Source organism: Trifolium pratense, linkage group LG5, assembly GCF_020283565.1.
Source record: "Trifolium pratense cultivar HEN17-A07 linkage group LG5, ARS_RC_1.1, whole genome shotgun sequence".
Classification (NCBI taxonomy): Eukaryota; Viridiplantae; Streptophyta; class Magnoliopsida; order Fabales; family Fabaceae; genus Trifolium; species Trifolium pratense.
In genome coordinates, this window is record NC_060063.1 from 29,272,447 (window position 1) to 29,299,517 (window position 27,071).

A 27,071-nucleotide genomic window follows, 5' to 3' on the forward strand; every position below is an offset into this window, starting at 1 on the left:
ATGCAACATTATTGTAAATTTCTTAAAAAATAAATCAAATATAGAATAAATAAAATAATTTATTGACCAGATTATTTTATATGAACAATGTCTATATTTATGTTTTGATTCAACTGAAACATTAAATATGGAAAGTTTTAATTATTAATCCACTAATTATTGAAATATATTTAATTAAACCAATCCAAATTAATTATTAATATGATTACTATCAAAGTTTGGAAACAAGATCATTTTGTCCTATAATATATCAATCAGATAATTATTATTAAATTAATATTAAATGATATTTATAATTTTGATGTTCTTCCTATTTCAGTCTTTATTCTAATTTCTGAAAATTTACGGGGAATGAATATTTCACAAGATCATTTTACAACATACAGGGAATGAATATTTAATTTACACGAACTTTTGATATAATTACATGATTATATAATTTTATCCTATGTAAATAATAGTTGAGATGATAGTTCAGGAACATAAATTTAACTTCGTAAAATCAAGGTATAAAGTGTAAATTTATCTTCGATCCCCACCCAATGCATATGAAGAAGCATTTGTTGGGAGATGTCAACCCCTTAAATGGATCTCAGTTACCTTGAGGGAGTTAGTCTCTGCAGTTGCGCGCATAGGATACATTTGGTTTACCAAAAAAAAAAAAAGTGTAAAACTCTTCAGGAACGGTTGTAAAATGGTCGTTAGTGTCACTTTACTGAATAAAATTTGTCTTTTTCCCCAATTGTTTTTTAAATATCTTTGTGGAAATCTTTTATTAGTTGAATTATCGATGTAACTATATATAGATTTAACACAATAATTATTTTAAATGATTAAATAACAATAAAAAATTAGAGTTGAGACGGGCAAAAAAAATAACACGGGAGTGAAAGATCACGCTTCCCTTTTAAAATCACTAAAATAGTATTATTTTTTATATTTAAATAAATTACATTAAATAAAAAACTAATTTTATAGATAATTAAAAAAATCACAAAATGATAAAATTTTAATAATTTATATTTTTCATTGAATATTAACCCGTGCGATCGCATTCGCACGGGTAAGTTATACTAGTTTAAGAATAAATGGTGAACTTCCTCCACAACATCACATCTGACCGGACACAAAATGGAGTCATTACGAAGACATCCGCAAACAAATAAGTTGTACTTCATAGTTAACCTTTCACACAAAATACGTCAACTTGCAATAAGCATTTTTGTGAACACACACTATCTAGATTTTTTTTTTTTTTTTTAAAATTTTTATACAAATCTAGATTTTCTTTATAGTTTATACTCCCTTTGGTCTTATTTATAAGCAAATTTATTTGTTTCGCACATATTAAGAAAATTGTTATTTTTTTTAGGACTAAGAAAGTTGTTATTTTTACTAAACTACCCCTTACAAATACATTAAATTTGCATTGAAATTATACAAACATGTTAAAAATAGAACAATTACTTAAAGGTAATTTTGGAAGAATAACATTAAATATAATTATTTTTAGTAAGTTTTGCTTATATTTGCGACGAAACTTTTTTATTGACTTTTACTTATTTATAAATAAAATCGGAGGGAATATATATTTTGCCACATAGACCGGTGTCCGGTGTAGAAGGGTTGAGACCGAATCATTAGAGGAAAAAAAAAACTGCCTCAAAAAATAAAAAAAAAACAAACAAGCCATAGAAGAATTTAATCTTCTTAGTTGAGATATGAATGTGATGCAATCGAAGTATTGACAACAAAATTTGAAAAAAATTTAATATTTACCGTAAAGTTTAAAAATTTCTGCCTAAAAACTGCATAAACCCACAGCACACGACACCTGAACAGAACTGAATCATCATCAACTGCCTACTATGGAACTCGACCTCCGCTCATTCCTTCCCGACGACACCGATTCCTCCGATCTCCACGTCACTCATCACCGAACCGTCGATGAAATTCTCAACGACTGTGATACTTCCTCATCTTCATCATCACCTTCTCCTCCTTCTTCTCCTCATAACAACAATAACAATAAACCCATTCAATTTCCTCAACCCGTACCCGTTTATCTTTCTCGGGTCAAACCCGATAAACCTCCACGCCCATTCTCTTCCTTATTTGGTCGTGTTACACCGAATGCTAAACCCGGTGCTGCTCTTGCTGCTGCTGCAGCTGCTTCCAGATCTGTTCCGACTCCACATGCGGCGGCGATAATTTCCAGGAGGAGAAGTTATAATTTGGCTAGAACTGAATCGGATTGTTCTGATGTTGATTCTAAAGGTAGTGAATTGGGGGAGAAAATTGATGATTCTGTTGATAGGAAAATTGAGAGGAGTAAGAGTGTTGATGATGGTGAAATTGGTGAAATTGCAGCAATTGAAGTGAATGAGAATGATAATGATAATGGTGTTGATGTTCAGGTGAAGAATGATTGTTCTGTTGTGAGTGAAGTGAAGAGTGATTTAGATGAGTGTTTAGTTTCTGCTTCCTTGAATGATGTTGAAAATGGTCATGATCACGATCACGATAAGGGTTTGAATTCTACACCTTTTGATGTTGTTGATGATGGTAATGATAATGGTTTTGGTGAAAAAACTAGTCTTGATTATGTTAATGATGATAAGGGTGTTAATGAAACAGAAGAAGAAATTGTGAATGGTGTTGGTGTTAGTGGTGGTTTTGTTGAAGGTATTGGGAATGAAGTGAATGATGATGAAGGCGGCGGTGCCGATGATGGTGGTGGTTATGATGATGTTGATGATGGTAGTTCAATTGTAGATGTTTTTGAATTAGTAGAGAATACACTTGAGGAACTGGAAAGTGTAAGTGTTACGAAGAAAAAATTAGAGTCTTCAAAGAAGCCGATTGATTTAGCTGAGGAATTGGAGAAGAAGAATGCTTCAACTGGTTTGCATTTGGAAGAGGGTGCAGCCGCGCAACCGATGAGGCTTGAGGGTGTTCGGAGAGGGTCGATTCAATTGGGATATTTTGATGTTGATGCTGATAATGCTATCACAAGGACCATTTCATCGCAAACATTTAGGCGTGAGCATGGTTCTGCTAAAGTTTTGGTGGTTCATGCTAATTACATCGCAGTTGGAATGACAAAAGGGCTCATTGTTGTAGTTCCCAGTAAATATTCCATTCATCATGTGGATAATACAGATGGAAAGGTTTTTCCCTTATTCAGTCAAACTTTTAAAACCAGATCAACTTTTATGTTAGTTGAATTTTTGAAATTTATATCCTTGCCTGCAAATTTATCCAATGTGATACAATAAATAATCGTAATTAAGGGACTAAAAATGTAATTTTGCCTTAATTTAATGTTATGTTTTCTGATATATTTTAGTTTCCTAAATTTTTCTGTTAGACTTGCATGAAAGATGACTATTTTATGGAGTATATAAGTTGCTTGACATAATCAATGAGAAACCTAATATAGCAATGCAATTTTATGTTTAGTTTAGATAAGAAAATGAGAATTAATCAAACAATGAAAAAACCACCGTATAAAATATAATCTGCTTAAAATCCCCCTTACACGTTATTAGTGGAAATGTGGTATAGTGGCATAGAGTAGTTATTTGAATAATCATTTGTCCATGTATATAACTTGGTAATGCTGCTCTTTCCTTTCTTTTTATTCCCTAGTATTTATTTGATGTAGTTTTGGTATCAGATGTAGTTTCATTTATCAGTGTATGTTGTTCACTTGTTAGATGTTGATGCTTGGTATACAAGGTGATCGATCACATGCTCCAGTAACGTCCATGTCTTTCAATCAGCAAGGAGATCTTCTTTTAGCTGGTTATGGTGATGGTCATGTTACACTCTGGGATGTACAGAAAGGGGTAGTGGTAAAAGTTATCAGTGGAGAGCATACGGCACCGGTGGTACATGCCTTTTTTCTAGGACAAGATGCCCAGAATACTCGTCAATTTAAAGCAGTTACAGGTGATTGTAAGGGTCTGGTTGTCTTACATCATATCTCAGTGGTTGTTTTGATTAATAGGTTCAAAATTCAAACTCAGGTACATCATATTTTACATTTGTGTACAATGGATCGAATCTAGCATTTTGTTATAGAGGACTTGTAACTTAATTTGATTTCCACTTGTCTCTTGTATCTCTTGTTTGTTGAACTTGTATTATTTACCTAGTGTCTTCTTGATGGGAAAAATACGGGCTTGGTACTATCTGCTTCGCCACTCCTTTCCGATGAATTCGATGGAAGTGCCTCATCTTATTCCCAGGGAAACGCTACAGTCTCAGCCAGCAGTATAAGTAGCATGGTCGGAGGTGTAGTTGGAGGAGATGCAGGTTGGAAACTCTTCAATGAAGGCTCTTCTCTGGTTGAAGAAGGTGTGGTTGTATTTGTCACCCATCAAACTGCTTTGGTGGTATGAAATTCAGATGTTTGTGCCAGTTACACAATACCTTTTGTCTTGTATTTTTTACTTCAGCCTTGTTGAAATTTGTGCATTATTTATTGAAGATGGTAGATCTTTGTTTTAGGTACGGCTCAGTCCCAAATTGGAAGTCTATGCTAACCTCTCTAGGCCAAATGGAATTCGAGAGGGTTCTATGCCATATACTGCATGGAAATACATGGCACAAGCATCTAGTTCTACTGGTATGAATTCATTTTGTTATAACATAGTATATCTGTACTTTACATGTGTTACTTATGAACTATGAAGCACAAACACTGGACACAAACTCCGGTAATGTCCAAAATATAGGACACTGTGACATATCTTTGTGTGTATTATTAAATATGAGCATAATTTATAATAGATCTATCTTGAGAATCGAATTTCATATATTAATCATTGTATTAAAAGATTGTGTTAACTGTAACCAAAAAAAAATGAAAAAGAACGTGGTAACCGCACCTAGTGGGATAAAACTTGGTTGTTGTTGTATCTGAAAACTTGTTTAGTATTACATTACCCCTATGACAAGTCTCACCAAAATATAATAAGAGACATTATTTTATTTTTTTTGACAAAAATAAGAGACATTATTTTATAATATGAACACTGTTTCCTTACAAAATATGATTCCAAGACAAGATGATGAACTCTTGTACTATGTCTTTCACCTCCAATCCACCCATCTACTATGAAAAAGGTGAAAAAAATCTATTCAATTTAAGGCCATTCACTCTAATTGATCATCATCATTAAAATAAATTGAAAGTTTTTGTGTCAGTTGTGTCCCTTTTCATGTCTAGCTGAATAGAGGTGTTGGCTAGGTGTTGGAGTCGTGTTCTCAATGTGTCGTAGCTAAACAAATATTTTTATATTTTGACACTAAGATTGCAGTGTCCGATGCATGTCGGATGTGTCAGACACACTTTCAACCTGAAGTTTGGTGCTAGATAACTTATGAATGAAAAACAATCCATGCAACTTTATAATTTTTCTAATATATGAATATGAATTATCATATAAAAGAAATCAGAATGAAAGTGTAAAAAAAGAATATAAATGCTCCAAGAAAATGAAGAAAAGAGTTAGTGTTTGGATAATTATCAAACATTAATAGGTCAGTGCTTGGATACTTATCAAACTTTATTATCATTATTTCAACAGATAGATTTACCCTTATGTAACTTATCATTTACCAAGAACACAAAAGTGAAAAGTGTATCAGTTAATGTAGTTCAAACTTCAAAGGATTCGTAAGAATATTGTGAGAAATTGAAATAATATAATAGACCATCAATTTGGGTGGTAAACGGTACTGTTGGGAGTGTAGACATATTTATACAATTATATAGATATTGACTTCTTTCTATATATTGCTTACTTTCTTGTAGAAAATATGTCTGCAGAAGCTGTTGAAAGAGTTTCATTGCTCGCAATAGCTTGGGAACGGAAAGTTCAGGTTGCAAGGTTGGTCAAATCAGAATTAAAAGTATATGGAGAATGGTCTCTTGACAGTGCTGCTATAGGTCTGGCATGGTTGGATGATCAGGTATTAAATCATGTTCTGCCTACTTAGATTAGTTAGACATGTGGCCACTTTCATTGTTAATTGTTTCACTCCCTTTTACTCTTCTTGTTATATCTCTCTGCTTCTTAATAATAAATAAAAATGATAGTATTTAAAAGGATATTGTACTTGCTCAGATGCTGGTAATTCTCACTTCAACTGGACAACTGAATTTATTTGCCAAGGATGGAACTGTGATTCACCAAACAAATTTTGGTGTAGATGGTATTGGAGGAGATGAACTACTTTCATATCATACTCACTTTGTTAACATATATGGGAACCCTGAGAAAGGTTATCATAACTCCATTGCTGTAAGAGGAACTTCTATTTATATACTTGGTCCAACACATCTTATTGTTTCTCGTCTTCTCCCTTGGAAAGAACGTATCTTGGTTTTACGGAAAGCAGGTGATTGGATGGGGGCCTTAAACATGGCAATGACTCTTTATGATGGCCATGCTCATGGGGTTGTTGATCTACCAAGAACCTTGGACGCAATACATGAAGCTATAATGCCCTACTTGGAGGAGTTGCTTACATCATATGTTGATGAAGTGTTCTCCTATATTTCGGTGGCTTTTTGCAACCAAATTGGAAAACCTGATCAACCCTATGATTCAAATAATAGAAGCAATTCAGTGCATTCTGAAATAAAGGAGCAATACACCCGTGTTGGTGGAGTTGCTGTTGAATTTTGTTGTCATATCAAACGGACAGACATCCTTTTTGATAAAATTTTCTCCAAGTTCATTGATGTTCATGTTCAACAGAGAGGTATTGTCTTTGCCTTCTGTGGTAGAATATTGTTTTGAGGGCTTCTATTTACATTTTTCTTTTTGTTTTATAATCTCTGGTACCACCAATTTTTCTTTTAGTTGGCAACATAGCATTATGTCTGATTAACTTTTTTGCATTGAAGTATCTAATTTCTATTAGCCTTCTTCTCACTTGACCAAACCCTTTTAGGCGTGATTCTATAGATCTTTTCCTCACGAGGTGCTACTCATACTTTTCTAATACACTTTTTCCTGATTTTATCCTGTGCATTCTTATCCATGCGGCATGGAACTGTTGCTTTTATCGACACTTTACTGCCAATGTCCCCAACATTCAGTAGAGATTATTAAAAATCATTTACAGAAAATAAATTGAAGATCGTTTTAAATTATTACAATCATTAACAATCAAATTCTTTTACATCTCATCAATTCATTGCTGTCAAATAGTAACATGGATGTTGTACCAAAGCTATTATTCACAATTAGGTTATTGAATTGACATGAACTATGAAGATGAATGGCTTCGGAGATTCTCTTTTATGATTTATCTATTATTTTCCAATTTCAAATGGATAATAACAGTGCAAATACTTGATGATTTTTTCCAGAAACATTTTTGGAGCTTTTGGAGCCGTATATTTTGAAGGATATGCTTGGATCTCTACCTCCTGAGGTATTGGATCATGTTAGGCTTTTTTGTAGTTGGATGATAGGTTATAAGCATTAAATTCTTAGTATCATCTTTATGATTTGTCCTTCTTTTCTCAAGATTATGCAAGAACTGGTAGAGTATTATAGCACGAAAGGGTGGCTACAGCGGGTTGAGCAATGTGTACTTCACATGGATATTTCATCCTTGGATTTTAATCAGGTTCTTGTTAGATCAATTGAAATATGTTTACTTTCCATTAATTTCTTTTATTGGCGTAGCTGCTGAATCATTGTTTGATGATTTCTAGGTGGTCAGATTATGCCGGGAACATGGACTATATAGTGCCCTGGTGTATCTCTTCAATAAAGGCTTAGATGATTTTAGAGCACCTCTTGAGGAGCTCTTCGCAGTCCTACAAAATAGCCAGAAGGAAAATGCTATTGCACTTGGGTAAGCTAGTTTTCTCTTTTTATTTATTATTCTAGCTTTCTCTATCTATAGTTGACTAGTCAGTGTAGAATGCCAATTTATGGATTTGTGAAATCTATAGTTGATACTTGATACAGTTAACAAAAATAAAATCAATTCTCTTTTGAGCAATTTATCTATAAGTAGAGTAGTAAAAGACAAATTGAGTTGGTGGCAGTGTCAGTAACCTAATTAATGATGGGAATCTTTCTAAAAAATTACCTTTCCCATCTTCTGATCTCAAATGGGACAGGAAAAAACAAATAAGGGCTCCTTATTTATTTCTTTTTTAAATAAAAAAGAAACATCATATTAGAAATATGCTTAGAACTTTCTGTATTTATTATCTGCAACTTTTATGTCTGTTGACCTTATTTAAATCCAGTTCTGATTTCTCATCTTCATAATAAAATTTTAGACATTTATTCTAATAAGAAAATTCATTTGGAAATTGGTTACAATTATTCTTTGGTTCTCTCTCTATATGTGAAAAATGGGAGCAGGTATTCACTACATTTCTCAAAAGTGAAAATTGTTCCTTTACTTCATAGTTAAACTTAAATCTGTATTTTTCTTGTCTTTTTCTCCTATAATTAGGTATAGAATGCTGGTTTATCTCAAGTACTGCTTTACAGGTCTTGCCTTTCCACCAGGTATTTTTTTTTCCAGTTCTTTTATTTTCTTCTTTAAAGGCATTCCAATAATACTACATACAAATGATTCACCTATTGCATATAATTGTAGGCCATGGAACTATTCCTCCTACGCGGTTGCCATCTCTTAGAAAAGAACTAGTAGAGTTTTTGTTAGAGGACTCCAGTGCTATGAAATCACGGACAGTTTCAGGTTCAATGTCGAAACAGCCATACGTGAATCTATATCTCCTCTTAGAGTTAGACACTGAAGCTACATTAGATGTCCTCCGATGTGCTTTCATGGAAGATAAATTATCAAATTCCAGCTCATCTTCACCGGAGTCAGCTGATAGACCTATCGAAGAAGCAAAAGAAGAAAATAATGTTACTGAAACTGAAAATGTTTTGGTTCAGAATACGGTGGATGCTCTAATTCAAATTACTGATATGAATGTTGTTCCATCAGATACAACCTCTAGTAATGGGGATGACGGATTATCAAAAGTGGGGACTTCGAAAGACAAAGGCTGTGTGTTTGAGTTCATTGCATATTATGTTGCTCGCCAAAGAGCTAAAGTTTCAAAGGGCATGCTTTGTCGAATATTGGAATATTTGACATTAGATAATCACATTTCAACTAATGTTTCTTCTCACAGTTCAACTCCAAAAAATAGAGAGAAGCAAGTGCTTGCACTTCTGGAAGTAGTTCCCGAGTCCGACTGGGATGTGCCATTTCTTCTAGACCTATGTGAGAGAGCCAAGTATCATCAGGTAGGTAGTGATCCTATCTTTTGAAGCATAGCGGTACTAAGTATTGATATTACCCTCTTGTTCAAAAAAAAAGTATTGATATTACCTAGTTAAGTGATTTTACTAACTCTTTTGTTGGGTTTTAGGTTTGTGGATTGATTCATTCCATCAGACATGAGTATGTGGCTGCATTGGATAGCTATATGAAGGATGTAGATGAGCCTGTTCATGCCTTCTCCTTTATCAACAAAGCATTCTCACAGTTTATTGGTAATGACCGTGCTGCTATTCGATCAGCAGTCCTATCTCGAATTCCTGAATTGGTTGAACTAAGCAGGTAATCCTCTTTATTACCTATACTCAAGTTAGAGTCTTTTGGCAGGTTATATTGAATTTATGGTTTCTTTGTTTCCATCTATGTAACCTTATATTCTTCATTTACATATACTCTTTTCAATTGCTCGTAGGGAAGGTGCATTCCATATGGTTACCAGACATTTTAGTGATGAAAGTTCCCATATCATCACTAAACTTCATTCTCATCCAAGAAGTCTTTTCCTTTATTTAAAGACACTCATTGAGCTACACTTATTTGGCACCCTAGACTTGTCTGGTTTGACGAAGGATGTTATTACGAATCCCCCTAATGTAAAACAGGTTAAGGATCCGCCACAAGGAATTCATGATTACTTAGAAAATATATCCGATTTCCCCAAGCACATGCGTGAAAATCCAAGTCATGTGCCTGATGATCTTATTGAGCTTTACCTAGAGGTTAGTTTTTGTACTATTGTTTTTACATGGGTAGGATGATTTGTTTCAGATTTTATTTTTTATGCCATCTAGGACTAGTTTGAGATTGTTAAGGCATCGTGTTAATGTGTTTTTTGTTGTTCTTGGGATGTGTCATGTGGCAGTTTGTCTCTTTACTTTAGGACTGAACTTATACACACAGACCTTATTTCTCATTCTTTATTTGTGTTTTGGTTCCTTGTCCTCTAATGGTTGATTTTTTATTTTTTTTTAAGTGATGAAATTCATTGCTGTAGTTAAAAACCTGTTCCTATGCTTTGATTTTGCAGCTATTATGTCAGTATGAACGGGGTTCAGTTCTGAAGTTTCTAGAAATGTTCGATAGCTATCGTGTGGAACATTGTTTACGCCTGTGCCAAGAATATGGCATCATAGATGCTGCTGCTTTCTTATTGGAAAGAGTTGGTGATGTTGGTACTGCTCTTTCACTTACTCTTTCTGATCTGAATGATAAATTTGTTGAGCTCGATACTGCTGTGGAGGCTGTAGTCTTAAATCATCCCAAGCTTGATTCTTCCAGTACAGAAGTATTCAACACTGTTTTAAGAACAAAAGAGGTTTGTATATATGTTCCTGGAGTTATAACATATTTTAGTGAAGTTCTAAAGATGCATGTTTGCTTTGATGGGTGTGCATGTATGCTTGTATGTGTTAGATAACCTAACCTTTCAAATGGCTACAAATCCAATAGGTGAATGGCATGTACGATTTATTGCATGCCTGTATCGGTCTGTGTCAGCGGAACACTCCTCGTCTAAATCCTGAGGAGTCAGAGTCACACTGGTTTAAATTACTGGACTCGTAAGTTTAATATCAAAATGAATTATCTTTCGTTCATACTTTTTTATTGTCTTTCATGATGTTACGGAGTTTTATTTTCTGACATATGGGAGGTCTTTCTACCCTTTTGATTTTCATGCAGGTTCTGTGACCCATTGATGGATTCATCTGTTGAAGAGAGAGCATATGAACGAAAAAATTATTTTGGTGTGCTGGCTGAATCAGAAGATTCACAACTGGATAAAGACACCTATAAAACCAGTTGGAAGATTTCAAAGTCCCGAAATGGTGATATCTTGAGAAAATTGCTATCACAGTTCATTAAAGACATTGTTGAGGGAATGATAGGTTTTGTTCACCTTCCGTCTATCATGTCCAAACTCTTGTCTGATAATGGTAGTCAAGAATTTGGATATTTTAAACTTACGATATTAGGGATGCTGGCAACATATGGTTTTGAAAGAAGAATTCTGGTAAGATAAACTTGTTCATTTTTGTTTTTGTAATTTTTAAAAATTTGATTCATTTATCAAGATTTACCAAATATATTACTTTTCATACACATGACAAGATTTATCAAGATAAACATGACAAGATGAGTTCAATCTGAATTTTCATGTTTTATATTTTAGTTGTTTTTGTTGACAAGATATCTTTATGGTACACTTGCACTTGTACATGAGTTTTATCATACACATATTCGAGCAATGCTGCAAATATATCCCGTGCATTTCGTTATTCATATTCACTGGCTATTTATTTATTTTTCAATTGTTGTATTGTGTTTCTCTTGGCATATGTAAATTTAGTGGTCTTATTAGAATAAATTGAACTTCCTTTACTAGAGATGTAAAAAGGACTTCCTTTGATAAAACTATATGGCAACCTGTAAGTGTAACTACTGCTTATAATAGTTTAAAATATTGCGTGGAACATCTAGAAATTTATGGACAAATTACTCTCTTCTTTCTTCTTTTCATCTTCAAGGGTTTTATGTTTTCTCCTGATTATCTTCTCTTTATTCTCCTTGTGCACTTAGGATGCTGCCAAATCCTTGATAGAGGATGATACATTCTATACCATGAGTTTACTCAAGAAAGGGGCGTCTCATGGATTTGCTCCCAGGACTTCAGTGTGCTGTATTTGTAACGCCCTGCTTACAAAAAACTCAGTTACCACCGGAATTCGAATTTTCAACTGTGGCCATGCAATTCATCTCCAGTGTGAAGTCTCTGAAGTCGAGTCGTCAAGCAAAGGATTTTCATCTGGATGCCCTGTATGCATGCCTAACCAAAAACCCCAAAAGTCTAGAAACAAATCAACCACTACAGATAATGGTTTGGTCAATAGATTCTCATCAAGACGCCAACACCCGCATGGAAGTACAATTCATCACCATGACAATGATTTATCAGAGAATATGTATGCAGGACAGCAACAGATATCACGGGTATAAATATGAACAAACCTCTACATTTTATCAATATAAAGGCCTTGTCCATACTTTTACATATTGTTTGGCTGGGTGAGAATAGATAGCGAAGAGGTTTTTATGAATCTTTCTTATTTGGTTCAACATTTCGTAGGAGAGGGGAGCAGATTCCCTTTTCAGTAAATTTTAACATTTTTCTTATATTGGAGGATCTGGAGGGGAAAGAAGCTTAGGTTAAATTATTGTGAATACAATGACTTAAATATGTTTACATAAATATTAAACATTATAAGCTATGTAGCACCGCCACTGTAGATTGAAAAGCGTGTTCAGTCTCCGACATGGGCACAACAGTGACACATTATTCCAAATTTTCAAATTATTACTGTTGTGCATGTGTCAGTGTCGTGTCTAGTGTTTGTGTCTGTGTCTATGTTAGTGCTTCATAGATTATAGGAGTATAATAAAAAGTAAATTGGCTTTACTATCTCTCCCCTCCGGTTCTCCACCTCTGGACGAAATAAGATGGTCATTTCCTTCTCCATTCTCTCAGCAAAACAGAATATCTTACTAAATCCCTCCTTCCACTTCTTCCCCTTTCCCTCTCTTTCGAACCAAACACTTTATTAATATTGTGTTTTTGTGCAGTTTGAGATCTTGAGCAGCTTGCAGAAAAATCCAAGATTTATGCAATTAGAAAACTTGCCTCCTTTGAGACTTGCCCCGCCTGCTGTGTACCATGAAAAGGTAAGTAAAGTTGCACACTATCAGACTGGAGAAAGTAGCAACAGTTCTGCAGTTATAGATAAACATAGTCGTCAAAAACAAAACCGGGAGCTGAGAGTTAGAGGTTCATCGATTCGTTTTCCTCTAAAATCAAGTATATTTGGTGAGTAATATTATTATTTAAGAAAGTTATGGTTCTCTTTATAGTTTCTTAGTCCTGACACAAGGGAAATAATGCATATCTGCAGGCAAGGACAAGACGAATAAGCGGTGACATAACTGTTTATAAGAACAAGAGATCAAACACTAACCAACTAACTGTACAGGCTAACAGAAGATATCTTCTCTATTAGAAGATTTGATGCATATCTAACCATTATTATTCTTTTGTATCTTACTCTACTTTTTGTACTTGGTAGTTGATACTAACTGTTGTAACTGTTGTATATAAGTTATGCACAAGGTTGTTCATGTGTACAATATAAAAACCATTTGTAATGAGTTTTAAGATTAAAAAAAAATAAAAAGTAAAATATTTGAATCTTGTGACGAGGAAACGTTTATGTCTATTTTATTTATTGGTTTTACTCCTTCCATTATTTTTCTTTACCTATTTTGTATCCAATTAATGAAAGCTTCTTTCTTTCTTTTTTTGCTATTTTTATGGATTTATTTAGTGTGATGTAGATAATTGAATTGGTAAACCACCTGGTGCAAACATTACATAACATTTTGCTGTAAAAAATATTAATAAAATCTTCATCCCCTTCATTATATTTTGGTAAAGTATAAATAATTGTTAACTATAACTGTTTGAGTTTTTCTTTGGGTGAATGATAAGGGGCAGGCATGGGTGCAGGTTGTCTCCGGTGGGATTTCAACTGGATTCCCTGCAGTGACCATATCAGCCCTTAAAAGTCATTTTTTATTTAAATATCAGCAAACAAATAAAAAATGAATGGTTAGGATTACACTGGATAAAAAACTTCACTGGAACTATACAGCTTGAGTTAGCTTCAATTGTACTTGCAAAAAAATGTCCAGCACATCTGTGAATAGTACATAAGATAGAAAGGGTAACATTTGAATAAAGTATATAGCATCCATTTACATTTTCAGATTTGAAAATAATACATATTATTTGTGTATATTGTAAAGATAAAAATATCTTAAAGTTTTATCTAAATACGAGAAATATAAGAAAATGTGACTTTAGAGAATTAACGTTTTGTCTAAATAAGAGAATTATAAGAAAATGTAACTTTAGAGAATTTAAATTCCTGTTTTTTCACCTATATAAACAAAAAGTCTTATTGTGTATTATTAAAATGAAAACTTACTTTTTGATAAGTCACAACCCAACCAATAAATATTGATATTGTTAGATTGAACGAGTTCACCCGAGTTTAAATCTAAGACTTCCCAATTACGTGAGTTTCAATGATACTTACGACTTCGTTTACAAATAAACAAAAGAAAAAATGGATAGTTATTTGTCACATTAATCAAATTTAACTCGAATGCAGTTTTCCATTAAAAAAAAAAATTGAATATCATTTTTCTTTATAATTAGTAAAATAAATGTACCAACAAAGTAAAAATATTAAAAGAACATGTTATTATTATAATTTTAATACTGATAAAAAAAACTTTAATCATCATCAACAATGTGTTATTTATATTATTTTGTAGGTAAAATATTCTCTGAGTACACATAGATTCTTGACCCGCTACAGTTTTGCTATGAAAAGAATTGAAAAGAAAAGAATTAAAATTGAGAAACATAAAAAGGGCCCAACCGGGTTCGAACCGGTGACCTCTTGATCTGCAGTCAAATGCTCTACCACTGAGCTATGGACCCTTCGATGATAAATCTGCAATTTTAAGTCTTTTATACCGTAAAAGCGCGGGGGCAGGGGGGGGCACACACATAAGCTGAATGAAAAGGACTTGAAATTGATCCATATAGAGGCAATGCCAGATCAGCAGTAACAAGGATCACATGATCATTCCACTCCATTTAACTTCTTTTGGCCTTCAATTCACCTTTCAAAATATTTCATAGTCTATTAAATTAACCTAAGAATAACCTACTACTAGAATATGAATGAATCAACCACACATCATATATGCACTTGATTTTACATGTGCAGATTTGGTCCAAATTGTCTGGAGGTGTGATGTAAGATGTAAACAAATATGCATAAGAAATATCAATTCCATTCATCTTCAATCATATGATCACCTCAACATGATTGAATTAAATATTTTATTCAATTTTTTTATTAATTATTTTAGTCAAATTTTACTTACCACTAATCAAATATATCTCTTCGTCAATAAAAATCAAATATATCTTATGATCCAAAAAAATTATTTCTATTCTAAATTTATTTATCCTCATAAAAAATAGTTCAAAATATTAAGCAGATAAGTCGACACACGTACCATAAAATACTAAGCATATTAACCATTTGATTTCTGTGAGAAGGGATCCCAATAATCTAAAATTCGGTCGTAGGATAAGTAAAATCTAACTAAAAATCGTTCTCATCAGAAATCAAATTCGGGTTCTCCTGAACGAAATTAGCTTATTAAAAGCCGCAAAGAACATGAAATCAATTCTTAAATTTATTAAAAGCCACAAAGAACAACACACATAAATTATTTATAATGCTCACTTTGGATCAAAATCAATTTTTTTATAAAATTAATTTATATTTATATACTTTTTATTTTCTTGTCATCATAACCAACCAATTCCATACTAAAATGAATGTTGTTGTTGTTAATGTAGTAAAAGTTAGTTGGTTTTTGGTTGCACCTAATGAATTTTCACATAGTAGACATAGCCAACAAAAACACCTCCCAAACACTCAAAAATCGATTATCTCCAAGTCTCACTCTCTAGTTTTCTCCGCCCCCTTTTACTTCCCTTAATAATTTCTCTCTTATTTTCATATATAAAAATAACACAACCTCATTTTCTGTTCCATTTTCCTTTCATAACCGCATTCTTAAACAAACAAAAAAGCACATCTCTGTTCTTTTTTTCTTAGTTTTTTTTGGTTGCAAAGTGTGAAGAACAAAAAATGTCTTTCACTGCAACAAAATTCTCACACTCTCTTCTTGCTGTTCCTGTCAATTCTTCAAGTCCTAGATCCAATGATAAACCACTTTCTTTCTCTTCTGATCTCTTCAAACACAACCCTTCTTCCTCTTTTCTTGGATCCACTCAAAAGCTTCTTCGTTTCAATGCTATCAATAAGCCTTTTCTTCATCGCCGTTCATCATCACCTTCTGCTGTTCTTCTTCAACAAACCTCCAATTTGGTAACCCTTTTTCATTCTTTGGATCTTTCTTCGTTTTTGTGTTTAAAATCTATGCCTTGTGTTATAGTTGTTGATTCTCTCTAATGGGGTTGTATAAAAATCTTAGCTTTTTGTTATAATTGTTGATTCTCTCTAATGGGGTTGTATAAAAATCTTAGCTTTTTGTTATAGTTGTTGATTCTCTCTAATGGGGTTGTATAAAAATCTCAGCTTTTTGAATTGAACCATGTTGGGTTGGGTTTATGAATTGCATGATTCAAAATGTTGATGTTTTTCTTGTTGGGCTATTGTTTATTCTCTTTTTAGATGTTATATTGCTTTGAATTCTATTGATGTATGATTTATGGGTTTTAGCTTTTGTGTTATCTGTTTAATTGGTTTCTGATGGTTGAACTATTGAAGTTAATTTTGTTGTTTTGTTTCCATTTTAGTGTATAATTGGTTTCACTTTTGGAGGACTCAACATTGATTATAGAAACCTATAATTGATTTTCATATGTTTTGGTTTTCTTGTGTAGAATTGCTTTTACTCTATTTTAAATTGAAGCTAGAGTTTAAATGTGTGTTTGGTTCTGTGGTGAAAAAATTTGATTCGAATGAATTGATTTTGGTTAAGTGAGTTGAGCTTGAAGGTAAAGTGATTTATGTTTGGATACATTACTGTAAAAGGTAGTTGAATGGTTAATTTAAGTCTAAACATTAATTCTAGAATCAAAATCTTTAAATTCTAGCTTAAGTTAGAAGCAATTACAGAGACAAAATCATTTCTACTCGAGAGTATCCAAACATGTGAAAAATGAATCTACACCTCCAAGTTAATTTTGGCTCCTCCAAAAGCTTTTTCCTTTAGAATTGATTCTTTAATCTCAAAGTTGTTATGCAACTATCTTTTAGGTGAGTTTATCATATTGCTTTACATTCAACTCACTTTTAACCAAAATCATTTTTCATCATACTTGCTTTGTTATTTTCATCCTCTTTAGTTATATAATTATTACTTTTTTATTCCTCATACCTGTTTTGGTTCTATTTTCACTTTTGTTTACTGATTTTGAAGTTTTGAAAATTATTAGGTGACACTTTTGTAATTTAATTTGAAAACATACTTTTTATCCTTAAACCAACCGAAGAGGTTTGAAAAGTGATTTTTCTGATTTTATCTTAGGCTGTTATTTTAATCTGGATTTGTGTGTGCAGCTTATTACTAAAGAAGAAGGGTTAGTGCTTTATGAAGACATGGTTTTAGGGAGATCCTTTGAAGACAAATGCGCTGAGATGTATTATAGAGGTAAAATGTTTGGCTTTGTTCACTTGTACAATGGCCAAGAAGCTGTGTCAACTGGATTCATAAAGTATTTGAGGCAAGAAGATTGCATAGTGAGCACATACAGAGACCATGTTCATGCATTGAGCAAAGGGGTCCCTTCTCGAGCTGTCATGAGCGAACTATTTGGAAAGGCGACTGGATGCTGCCGAGGTCAAGGTGGTTCAATGCATATGTTCTCAAAAGAACACAACGTGCTTGGTGGTTTTGCATTCATCGGTGAAGGAATTCCAGTAGCAACCGGTGCAGCATTTTCCATGAAGTACAAAAGAGAGGTGTTGAATCAGGCAGATTCTGATAATGTTACGTTGGCATTTTTCGGAGACGGAACTTGTAATAACGGTCAGTTCTTTGAGTGCTTGAACATGGCAGCTTTGTGGAAATTGCCAATTGTGTTTGTCGTGGAAAATAATTTGTGGGCCATTGGGATGTCGCATATCAGGGCAACTTCAGATCCTCAGATATGGAAAAAGGGTCCAGCATTTGGAATGCCGGGCGTTCACGTTGATGGGATGGATGTTTTGAAGGTCAGAGAGGTGGCGAAGGAAGCAATTGACAGGGCTAGAAGAGGAGAGGGACCAACTTTAGTGGAATGTGAGACTTACAGATTTAGAGGACATTCATTGGCTGATCCTGATGAGCTTCGTAACCCTGGTGAGCAGTTTTATTTAGATATTATTTTATTTGATTATGTTCTTAATTTATGAAGTATATATTTTGATGTTCATTTGCATTTCGAGTGGTATATCTATCTTCAGTTGCACTTTGCATAATCCTTTTACATTTATTTTGTCATGTGTTTGCATAATACTTTAATTCATTTTAGCTCTAGATTGTGTAATAATCTGATTAACAATGATTGATCACTCCGATAGCTTGATTTCAGTTGTTTTTGCTGGTCATTCTTTTGCCGCTAATTTGACCCTTGAGTCCACGTAAATACAAAAGACACCGAACTATTACCTCAGAAAATTATTCTCTTAATTATTTGATGGAAGAATAATTCAGGTTCAACAAAAAGAAACATTATAATTCAAATTGGAAAATGATTATTAAGTATGATGGAGTTGTTTCACAAAAGCCTACAAATGCACTCCAACTATGACCTTTTGTTTAGATTTTAACATATCGTAAAAATATCAAAACCAAACACGTCATTCAAGCATTTTGTGTGCGTTTATTTCATGCCCTATAGGCTGTAGCATCATTGTTGACTATGAAGCACCGGCACATACACAATGACCAAACAAAACATTGATACGTCTATACTGTAATAGCTTGAGAGAATAGAATAATTGAATATAACCACATGTGTCGGTATCATGTAGGTATCAGACACTGACACATGTCAGACGCCGAACACACCTTCAATGTGAAGTGTTGGTGCTATGTAGACCGTTAAATCAATTGTGCAGTAAACAGTTAAGGTCATAATTTGGGTTGACTGATACATCTAGCATGATACCCTTTGAAGATGTCGTCATAAATTAGTAATCATATGTTTGCTTACGCATGACTAGTAGCTACATAACTATAACTATTAACTAGTGTTGTATTTGAGAAGCCTATAAATTTTTGAGTAAACCATCGAATTAGTCCCTGAGTTTGTAGGGCACTCTCAAATAGGTCCATAAGATTATGAATATTTCAAAAAGCTCCCTGAAATTATTAAGCTGTCAAGTTGGTCCTTATATTTAATCACTTACTATTAATTAGGTCCTTATATTTGAACAACTTAAGACCAATTTGGTCTTGTGTTTAAACACTTACTATCAATTTAGTCCCTAACATGTTGTGAAAAGGACTACTATGAGAAAAATTTGATAGAGTTAAGGACGTTTTTGAAATATTAATAATGTCAAGACCTATTTGAGAGCGTCCTACAAAGTCAAGGACGAATTTGATGGTTTATTCAATTTTTATCTCATGAGGGGCTAGGCCACATCTTTTTGTTTTTCGTCCTATTTGGACTGACTTATTTGAGCTTATTTGCTAGCATAAGCACTTGTGAGACTGTTTGAGAGAGCTTATGGATACAACTTATGACACGTATAAGTTGTTTTCATTTTATTTGCATAAAGTCTCCAAAATAATTTATGAAAACAATATAACTTTTATTTTTTTGGCAGCTGAGAAGGAACACTATGCTGGTAGGGATCCAATCACTGCATTGAAGAAATACCTTTTCGAGAACAAATTAGCCACTGAACAAGAATTGAAGACAATAGACAAGAAAATTGATGAGATCCTTGAGGACGCTGTTGAATTTGCCGAAAAGAGTCCTCAACCCCCTCGCAGCCAGCTTCTCGAGAATGTCTTTGCTGATCCGAAAGGTTTTGGAATCGGACCGGATGGAAGGTACAGATGCGAGGATCCAAAGTTTACAGAAGGCACTGCTCATGTCTAATCCTTTCTTGCGCGCTTTCATTTTTGTATCAATGTTTTTTACTCATATGGTTACTAATGACAAAATGTTACTCAGAATGCATCATCTATCTTGTTTAATCTAAACAGGATCTGTTATTTAGGTTGGAAGTTTGGTTTTTCATGTTTTATATTTATTATTGTTTGTGGAATTAGTGTTAAGAATGACAATCTTCAATGTTTTATTTGAGCTTTCTATGAACAGTATAAAATAAATTAATTTTTTTTACTACTGTTTTCAATCAATATATACTTGTGTTGGCTTATTATAGTATATTCATTCAATTAATTCCATTCAATCAATATATACATGTTCAATAAGCTATTTTTATGTTGTCAATAAGCTAATTTATAGCTTGTTATTTGACCATGTTTCAAGCTTAAATTGAGAATTCTCACTTCTATATCATTTCCTAAAGGATTAGCCGCTTTCCCAATTTTCTTGTGTTCTCAATCTCTTTATTTTTATTCAACTAGTTTTGGTGGAATTTCTTATCTTACCTCCTTTTTTTAGAGATTCTTTTCTACATGACAAGATGGATTTATCTTGTTACCGCGTTTTGATTAAGTTTTTCTTTTTGTCCTTGTTCTAGGGTTCAATCACATTTTTGCTAGTGCAAAAAACAGTTCTTAAGTGGGATAAAAAAGATTTTTTCTAAGTCAATTCTTTTATTAGACTTAACAACAGACGACATAAGAAATTGATAATAGTCATGTGCAATTAAATGATCAAGAGCCTGAAATACCACAATTTTGAACTCAACTCTCATGAAAACAATTAACCTTGGTGAAGAAGTCAGAACTGTTGGAAGAAACCACAAACGCAAGAGAACAATTCAACAATGCAATCTCTCCCAAATACCAAATGCAACGACAATTTATAAAACACACTAAACAACACAACAATTTTAACGTGGAAAAGCCTTTGTTAACAAGGAGTAAAAAACCGCGGGACCCGTAGGCCACTTAATATCTCCACTAAAATCAACAATGGGTACAAGCAAAGTTCTCTCTAACACTAGTTAGGAGCATACATAAACATTATCAATATCTACAATCAATCTTGGAATACAACAAGAATCAAGAAAGACAAACAATCCAAAAACACCGAGAAATTTGGACCTCACGAATGGACTCGACAGACAGACTTAGAAAGCTCAAAATCCGATATCCACCGTTTAGAATGTACTCCTTTGAGTGCGAACATTGTGTCGAACGATTTGCAAGAAAAATCTGATTTCGTGGGACTGGTCGGAGCTGAAAACAGGCTGCGGGAATTGATGTGCCTGCTGTATATTTCACTCTTCTCTCTTCTTTTCTTTTGTTGTTTCTCACATTATATTAACCCTATTCGGCTATTCCTCTTTGTTGGATAATAACAAAGGGATACACACATGAGCCACTAACCCACATTCATTTGTGCCACTTCAAATAGGAGGAATAACCCAACAGGAACTACATCGATTGTGAATACGTCGAAAACAAAATTTCTTTAGTTTGTGCATAAAGACAATGTACTTTAGAGCGTTTGTAAGAGGTCAAGTGCTCCTAGGGCAATGTCTTGGACTCGTGCTTTCGCTTAGGATGAAATGGTCTGTGAGAATTTGTGTTGTTTGTTGAAATCTTCCAAATTCATGTTAAGAATAATATTAAGCAACGAAAATAAGCCATGTCAAGAAAAACTATAGACGTGGTAATGCAACATCAACTTCAATTAAATCCAATGAAGCACGGACACAGATACGTATATCGGATACGATACGTATCCGACACGATGATACGTCAATTATTGAAAATATAAGATACGATACGTTTAAGATACATATATTAAAATTAGATTTATTTATTTTAAAAAAATCAACTAAAATCAAGTCACGAACTACAAAACTTGCAAAACTACGATATATCAGTATCAGACACAAAGTACCAATATCAGGGTATTACACCAATGCTTTTCTTTAGCTGATATTATATTGATATTGAAATAGTATTTGCATAAACAACCTAGAAAATTGGTGATAAGTATTAAGGGTCCGTTTGGTAAAAATAAGCTATAAGCTAGCTGATAGCTGAAAAGCTAGCTTATAGCTGATAGCTGAAAAGCTAGCTTATTGAAATTAAAGTGTTTGGTAAAATTAGCTTTTAAAGTGGTTATTAAATATAAAATTACATAATTGATAGTGGGTAGTTTATTTTTTAGAGTGGGTAGTTATTAAATTAAAGGGTAAAAATGGAATAAAGTGTAAAAAGCTATAAGCTATAAGCTCAAATGCTACTTGAAATAGCATCTGAAAAAAAGCTATAAGCTAGTACAAAAAGCTTGTTACCAAACACCTCTAATTTTTTGAAACAAGCTTATAAGCTCATATAATAAGCTATAAGCTAGCTTATTTGTGTTACCAAACAGAGCCTAAATGTGAAGGAATGGGTAATTGGAAAGGTTACTAAATATACATAAAAAAAAAAAAAAGTCTTGCTAACGAGTGCCCCCGGGGCACTCTTTAAGCATTCTATTTAAAAAAAAATTTTATTCAAAAAGTTAAATACTACAATTTCCAATGCGTTGACTTTACGCATTCCGATAAAAATTTTATAAAAAGCTTACTATTTAAGGGCTTAAAGAGTGCCCCGGGGGCACTATTTAGCATTTGCCAAAAAAAAATGAACAGAGTGATTTAAAAAAAAAATGAACAGTCACGCGTATCCATGACGTATCGGAGACGTGTCGACGACGTATTGCAGTGTGTCGCCGTCGTATTGGAATTTTTTTATTTTTTATTTAAAAAAATTAAATTCGGATACTCCTTCGATACGTATCGACAGCGCATCGGAACATATCGGCGTATCGGTACGTATCGAGTATGATTCGGAAGCCATTTTAACATATCGGTGCTTCAGAGATTAAACCCATCTTAAGTAGTGACGGAAAATTTTATGAGAACCAAAACTTGGTAAAAATATTTAGAGACTAAAAATAAAATTTAAAATATTTATAAAGACAAAAATATTATTTAATCTATGAGAAAGTAACAATCATCTACCAAAAACAATTAACAACTAAAAACTTATAGGAAAGCTAATTGCCACAATAGCCTTAAAGGAAAATTTAGTTAAAGCATCTGCTATTTAGGGGTGTATTGGATTGAGATTTCAAAAGACTATTTTGACAAAAAAAAATTTGGGGATTTTAAAAGACTTTGTGAGATTGTATTGATTTTGTGAGACTTTTTTGAAAGACTTTTACAATCAAGATTTTTAACACAAGAATTCGTGAGATTTTATAACACAGACTTTTGAGATTTTGAGGTACTATATAGACTTTTAAGATTTTAATGACTTAATAAATTCGATACAAATTTCTTCTAAATAATGAATCAATCAATAATTAATAATCAATGAAAATGAATTATTCCTTAAAAAAATCAATGAATCAAACAAAACAAAAAAGGAAAAAAAAAGTATGAATCATAAAAAAAAAAAGCAACGATGATGAAATTGCAAAAAGAAGGTTGTATCGAATTATCAGAAATTGCAATATACTAGAATCAACGAATCAATATACAATGAAAAAAACAACAAAGACTTTTCTTTTGGCAAATGCTAACATGTGCCCCAAGGGCACATTTTAAGGTGCATTTAATTAACTAATATTACATTTAATTTACTTCGAAAATAGTAATAATCAACTTTATTAATTAAAAGATATGGTCCACTATATTTATTACCTATTTAAAAGAATTGGAAAGACAAAAATATTATATGCTGCCAAATTTGATTTATGATGACGAGCCTGATTATACGACCATAATTATATGATTCCAATTTTTGTTTTTGTTTGTTAACAATCAGGCTTATATGTGCTCCTAGTAATACTTGATTTATGCTAACTTGTGTTTTTTGTTTTTTCTCGATGAACAAGACCGAATATTATAGTATTATGTTATAATGGTAACGATTGTTAGTACTATTTTAGCTTTTGAATTGCTAATATGTTTTAGAATTTTATAATAGTTACTAGTATAATTTAATTTGGTTTTCTAACTTAAAAAAAAAGTTTGACAAAAAAAAAGATTTGTAGAAAAAAAAATATAGTTAATTATCATATTTGGCAAGTATCATATTTTGCCTATGCAATTTTTTTAAATGGGTAATAAATATAATGAACTATATCTTTTAATTAATAAAGTTGATTATTGCTATTTTTGAAGTATATTAAATGAGATATTAGTTAAGTAAATACACCTTAAAATGTGCCCTTAGGGCACATGTTAGCAGAACCCTTTTCTTTTTTATGAGAAATTTGTATCAAATTATCTTAAGAATTGTTTATTCTTTTGGTTGCAAAAAGTTGCAAATTATGTTGCAGAAATTTTCCACAGGCATGGATTGAAATGAACCGTATAGTTTGGTTGTTTATTCTTGCGTATGGATGTATACGATGAACGATTTTAAACTGGAGTGATATATAATAGCCATTCAACAAGATGATTGAAAAGTATAGGAGGTTGTAAAAGAAAGAAGGTGAACTCCAATTTTGCCCCGCAGGAAAAAGTCTATGGAAGAAAAGAAAAGTCTTGAGGGTTTGAGTGGGATTGTTGCATGACAAAAGTATTTATATTCTCAACAAAAAAGTTTCTCAAAATCCATTTCACAAAAAAATCCATCAAAATCGGTAGACTTTTGAATACCTAGAGACATTTTAAAAGTCATAAGAAATCTCAATTGAATACCCACTGATTTCGTTGCCCTGAAAAAAAAATCTTAATTGTCTTAATTGAATACCACAAGATTTGTTTATATTTTATAAAAGTCTTGATTGAATACCACAAGATTCTTTTTCCACAAAAAAGTCTTTTAAAATCCTTTGAAATCTCAATCCACCACCCGTGATTCTTTTATCTCCTGAATTTTCAATTTTACCTTTTCAAAAAATTTCGGTTTATAGAAATCGAAGTTTTTTTTTGCATTGAAAACAAATTTCGGTTTATAAAAACCGAAATTTACTCCGAATTTATACTAGAAAAAATTTAATTTCTACGAACTGAAGTTTTTTGCAAGGACAAAATTGGAATATTAGGATATAAAAGAATCACGGGGTGGGGAGACAAAACATCATTTAATTTACTTACTCATTGGATCATATCGAGGGAGTCTCTCTGACGACAATGTCACTAAATCCTGTAAAGAAAATTCCTATTACGTTGTTGTATGCCACTTGACTTCCAAATAAGTTTAAATATAGATCATGGGGGTGTGAAACCCATGATGAATTTAGGATAGTGATTGGTTCTCATCACTAGCTTTATCCATAATTCCCATCACTGTCAAAAAAGAAAAAGCTAAATAAAATTTTCATTTGTAAAAGAAATGAACCAAAGGATGGGGATTTTTTTTATAAATAAAATGAGAATATTCAAAATAGATGATAAGATTTTTCTATTAAAAGATAAGATTTTTCAAAATAGGATGGGTAATTTTTTATATAAAATTAATGATTTTATTTTATTTTTTTTTATAAAAAATGAGAATATTCTATTCATATCAAAATAGAGAAAGATAATATTTTATATAATACTGTACATGGTTAAGGTAAAACATCTAACACAAATTATTGAAAAAAAAGTAATTAACTTGTATCGTGAGCTAAACTCAGTTGGTAGAAATAATGTATTTTATATGCAGAACAAGACATCACATTTTATATGCAGGGGTGTTCCATTTATCCACCTTAAATTTGCAGCTACTAAGCTACCTGACAAAAAAAATAATTATCCCAATCACAAACTGATAAAGTAAAAATTAATAATAATTTAATGGAAATAAACCATCAAATTAGTCCATGTAGTCTTTCTCAAATAGGTCTTTAACTCTTTTAATATGTCAAATTAGTCTATGCTTTTGTGAAATGTTTCTCAATATGGTCTCATCTAAGCCTCTTTTATACATGTCATTAATGAAGTTTTCTCTCCCGACCCCCCTCATTTCTTTTATACCCCCCAAAAATCTCATTTTGCCCCTTGCGGTATGAAAATTTTTTGCCAACAAACTTCGGTTTATATAAACCGAAGTTTTTAACCATGGAAAAAAAATTCGGTTTATATAAACCGAAATAACATATACCCCCCAAAAAGAAGGAAAATTTATGTGAAAATTCGTGTAGAGCTACCTGTGGTAAATTTATCATATCTCTCTGAATATAGGTCGTATGCTAATGATTTTTAATCCAGTGTAAAGAAGACAAAATTTACTACAAGATTGACACCGGAATTATTAAATTTCATTAAGTATAGTATGAGAAAATCTACCTACAAGTTTGAGAAAAGTTTCTGCAAAATGTTGTAGAGATATCTGTGGTAAATTTATCATAACTCTCTGAATATAAGTCGTATGCTAATAATTTTTTATCCAGTGTAAAGAAGACAAAATTTACTACAAGATTGACACCGGAATTGTTAAATTTCATTAAGTATAGTATGAGAAAATCTACCTACAAGTTTGAGAAAAGTTTATGCTCTGTTTCTGTACCAGTACCCATTATTTCGTCAAACTGAACCAATTGGATAGTTAACCCTCAAAACAAAAATTATATTTGTATTCTTGACACCCTAAGCTTTCCAACGAGTGGTCATTTACTCAAATCGGACATCGTTTAGTATTTCAAATAAATTGTGGAAGTTGAGGGTCTCATGCAGAATTTATGCAGGAAAGCTGGAAAAAAATTTGGAACACAATATTTCGGTTTATATAAACCGAATTTTTTTAGCATGACAAAAAAATTCGGTTCGTATAAACCGAAGTACCCCCCAAGGGCAAAAATGGAAATTCAGGGGGTAGAAAAGAAATGAGGGGGGTCGGGAGAGAAACCATCGTCATTAATTTGATAGTACTTGAAAATGTCTCAAACTATTTTGAAGAAATACATGTTCACAGAGGTGCCAAATTGATACATATTT

General features: G+C 32.6%; 2 protein-coding genes and 1 non-coding gene across 4 annotated transcripts; 2 read left to right on the top strand and 1 right to left on the bottom strand.

Moving 5' to 3' along the window:
• Nucleotides 1–1,639: 1,639 nt before the first annotated feature.
• Nucleotides 1,640–13,587, top strand: LOC123885786 (vacuolar protein sorting-associated protein 8 homolog). 2 transcript variants are annotated; one of them, XM_045935107.1, is made up of 19 exons: nt 1,640–3,170; nt 3,720–4,031; nt 4,161–4,400; nt 4,516–4,633; nt 5,825–5,982; nt 6,138–6,777; nt 7,391–7,455; nt 7,552–7,653; nt 7,742–7,884; nt 8,500–8,555; nt 8,647–9,308; nt 9,434–9,624; nt 9,755–10,061; nt 10,370–10,657; nt 10,792–10,901; nt 11,023–11,353; nt 11,920–12,330; nt 12,961–13,201; nt 13,287–13,587. In XM_045935107.1, exons 1-19 carry the CDS (start codon nt 1,869–1,871, stop codon nt 13,310–13,312), a joined length of 5,703 nt encoding a protein of 1,900 aa, XP_045791063.1. In that variant the 5' UTR covers nt 1,640–1,868; the 3' UTR covers nt 13,313–13,587. The 2 variants fall into 2 exon arrangements, with proteins under 2 accessions (XP_045791063.1, XP_045791064.1); XM_045935108.1 differs by having other exon boundaries at nt 1,727–3,170; nt 5,840–5,982.
• A 1,240-nt stretch (nt 13,588–14,827) lies between these two features.
• TRNAC-GCA lies at nt 14,828–14,899 on the bottom strand. The gene has a single exon. It is a non-coding gene; the product is annotated as a tRNA-Cys (tRNA).
• Nucleotides 14,900–15,788: 889 nt separating this feature from the next.
• LOC123884699 (pyruvate dehydrogenase E1 component subunit alpha-3, chloroplastic-like) lies at nt 15,789–20,360 on the top strand. Its single transcript, XM_045933863.1, has 3 exons — nt 15,789–16,370; nt 17,568–18,348; nt 19,824–20,360. Exons 1-3 carry the CDS (start codon nt 16,131–16,133, stop codon nt 20,099–20,101), a joined length of 1,299 nt encoding a protein of 432 aa, XP_045789819.1. The 5' UTR covers nt 15,789–16,130; the 3' UTR covers nt 20,102–20,360.
• Nucleotides 20,361–27,071: the final 6,711 nt, after the last annotated feature.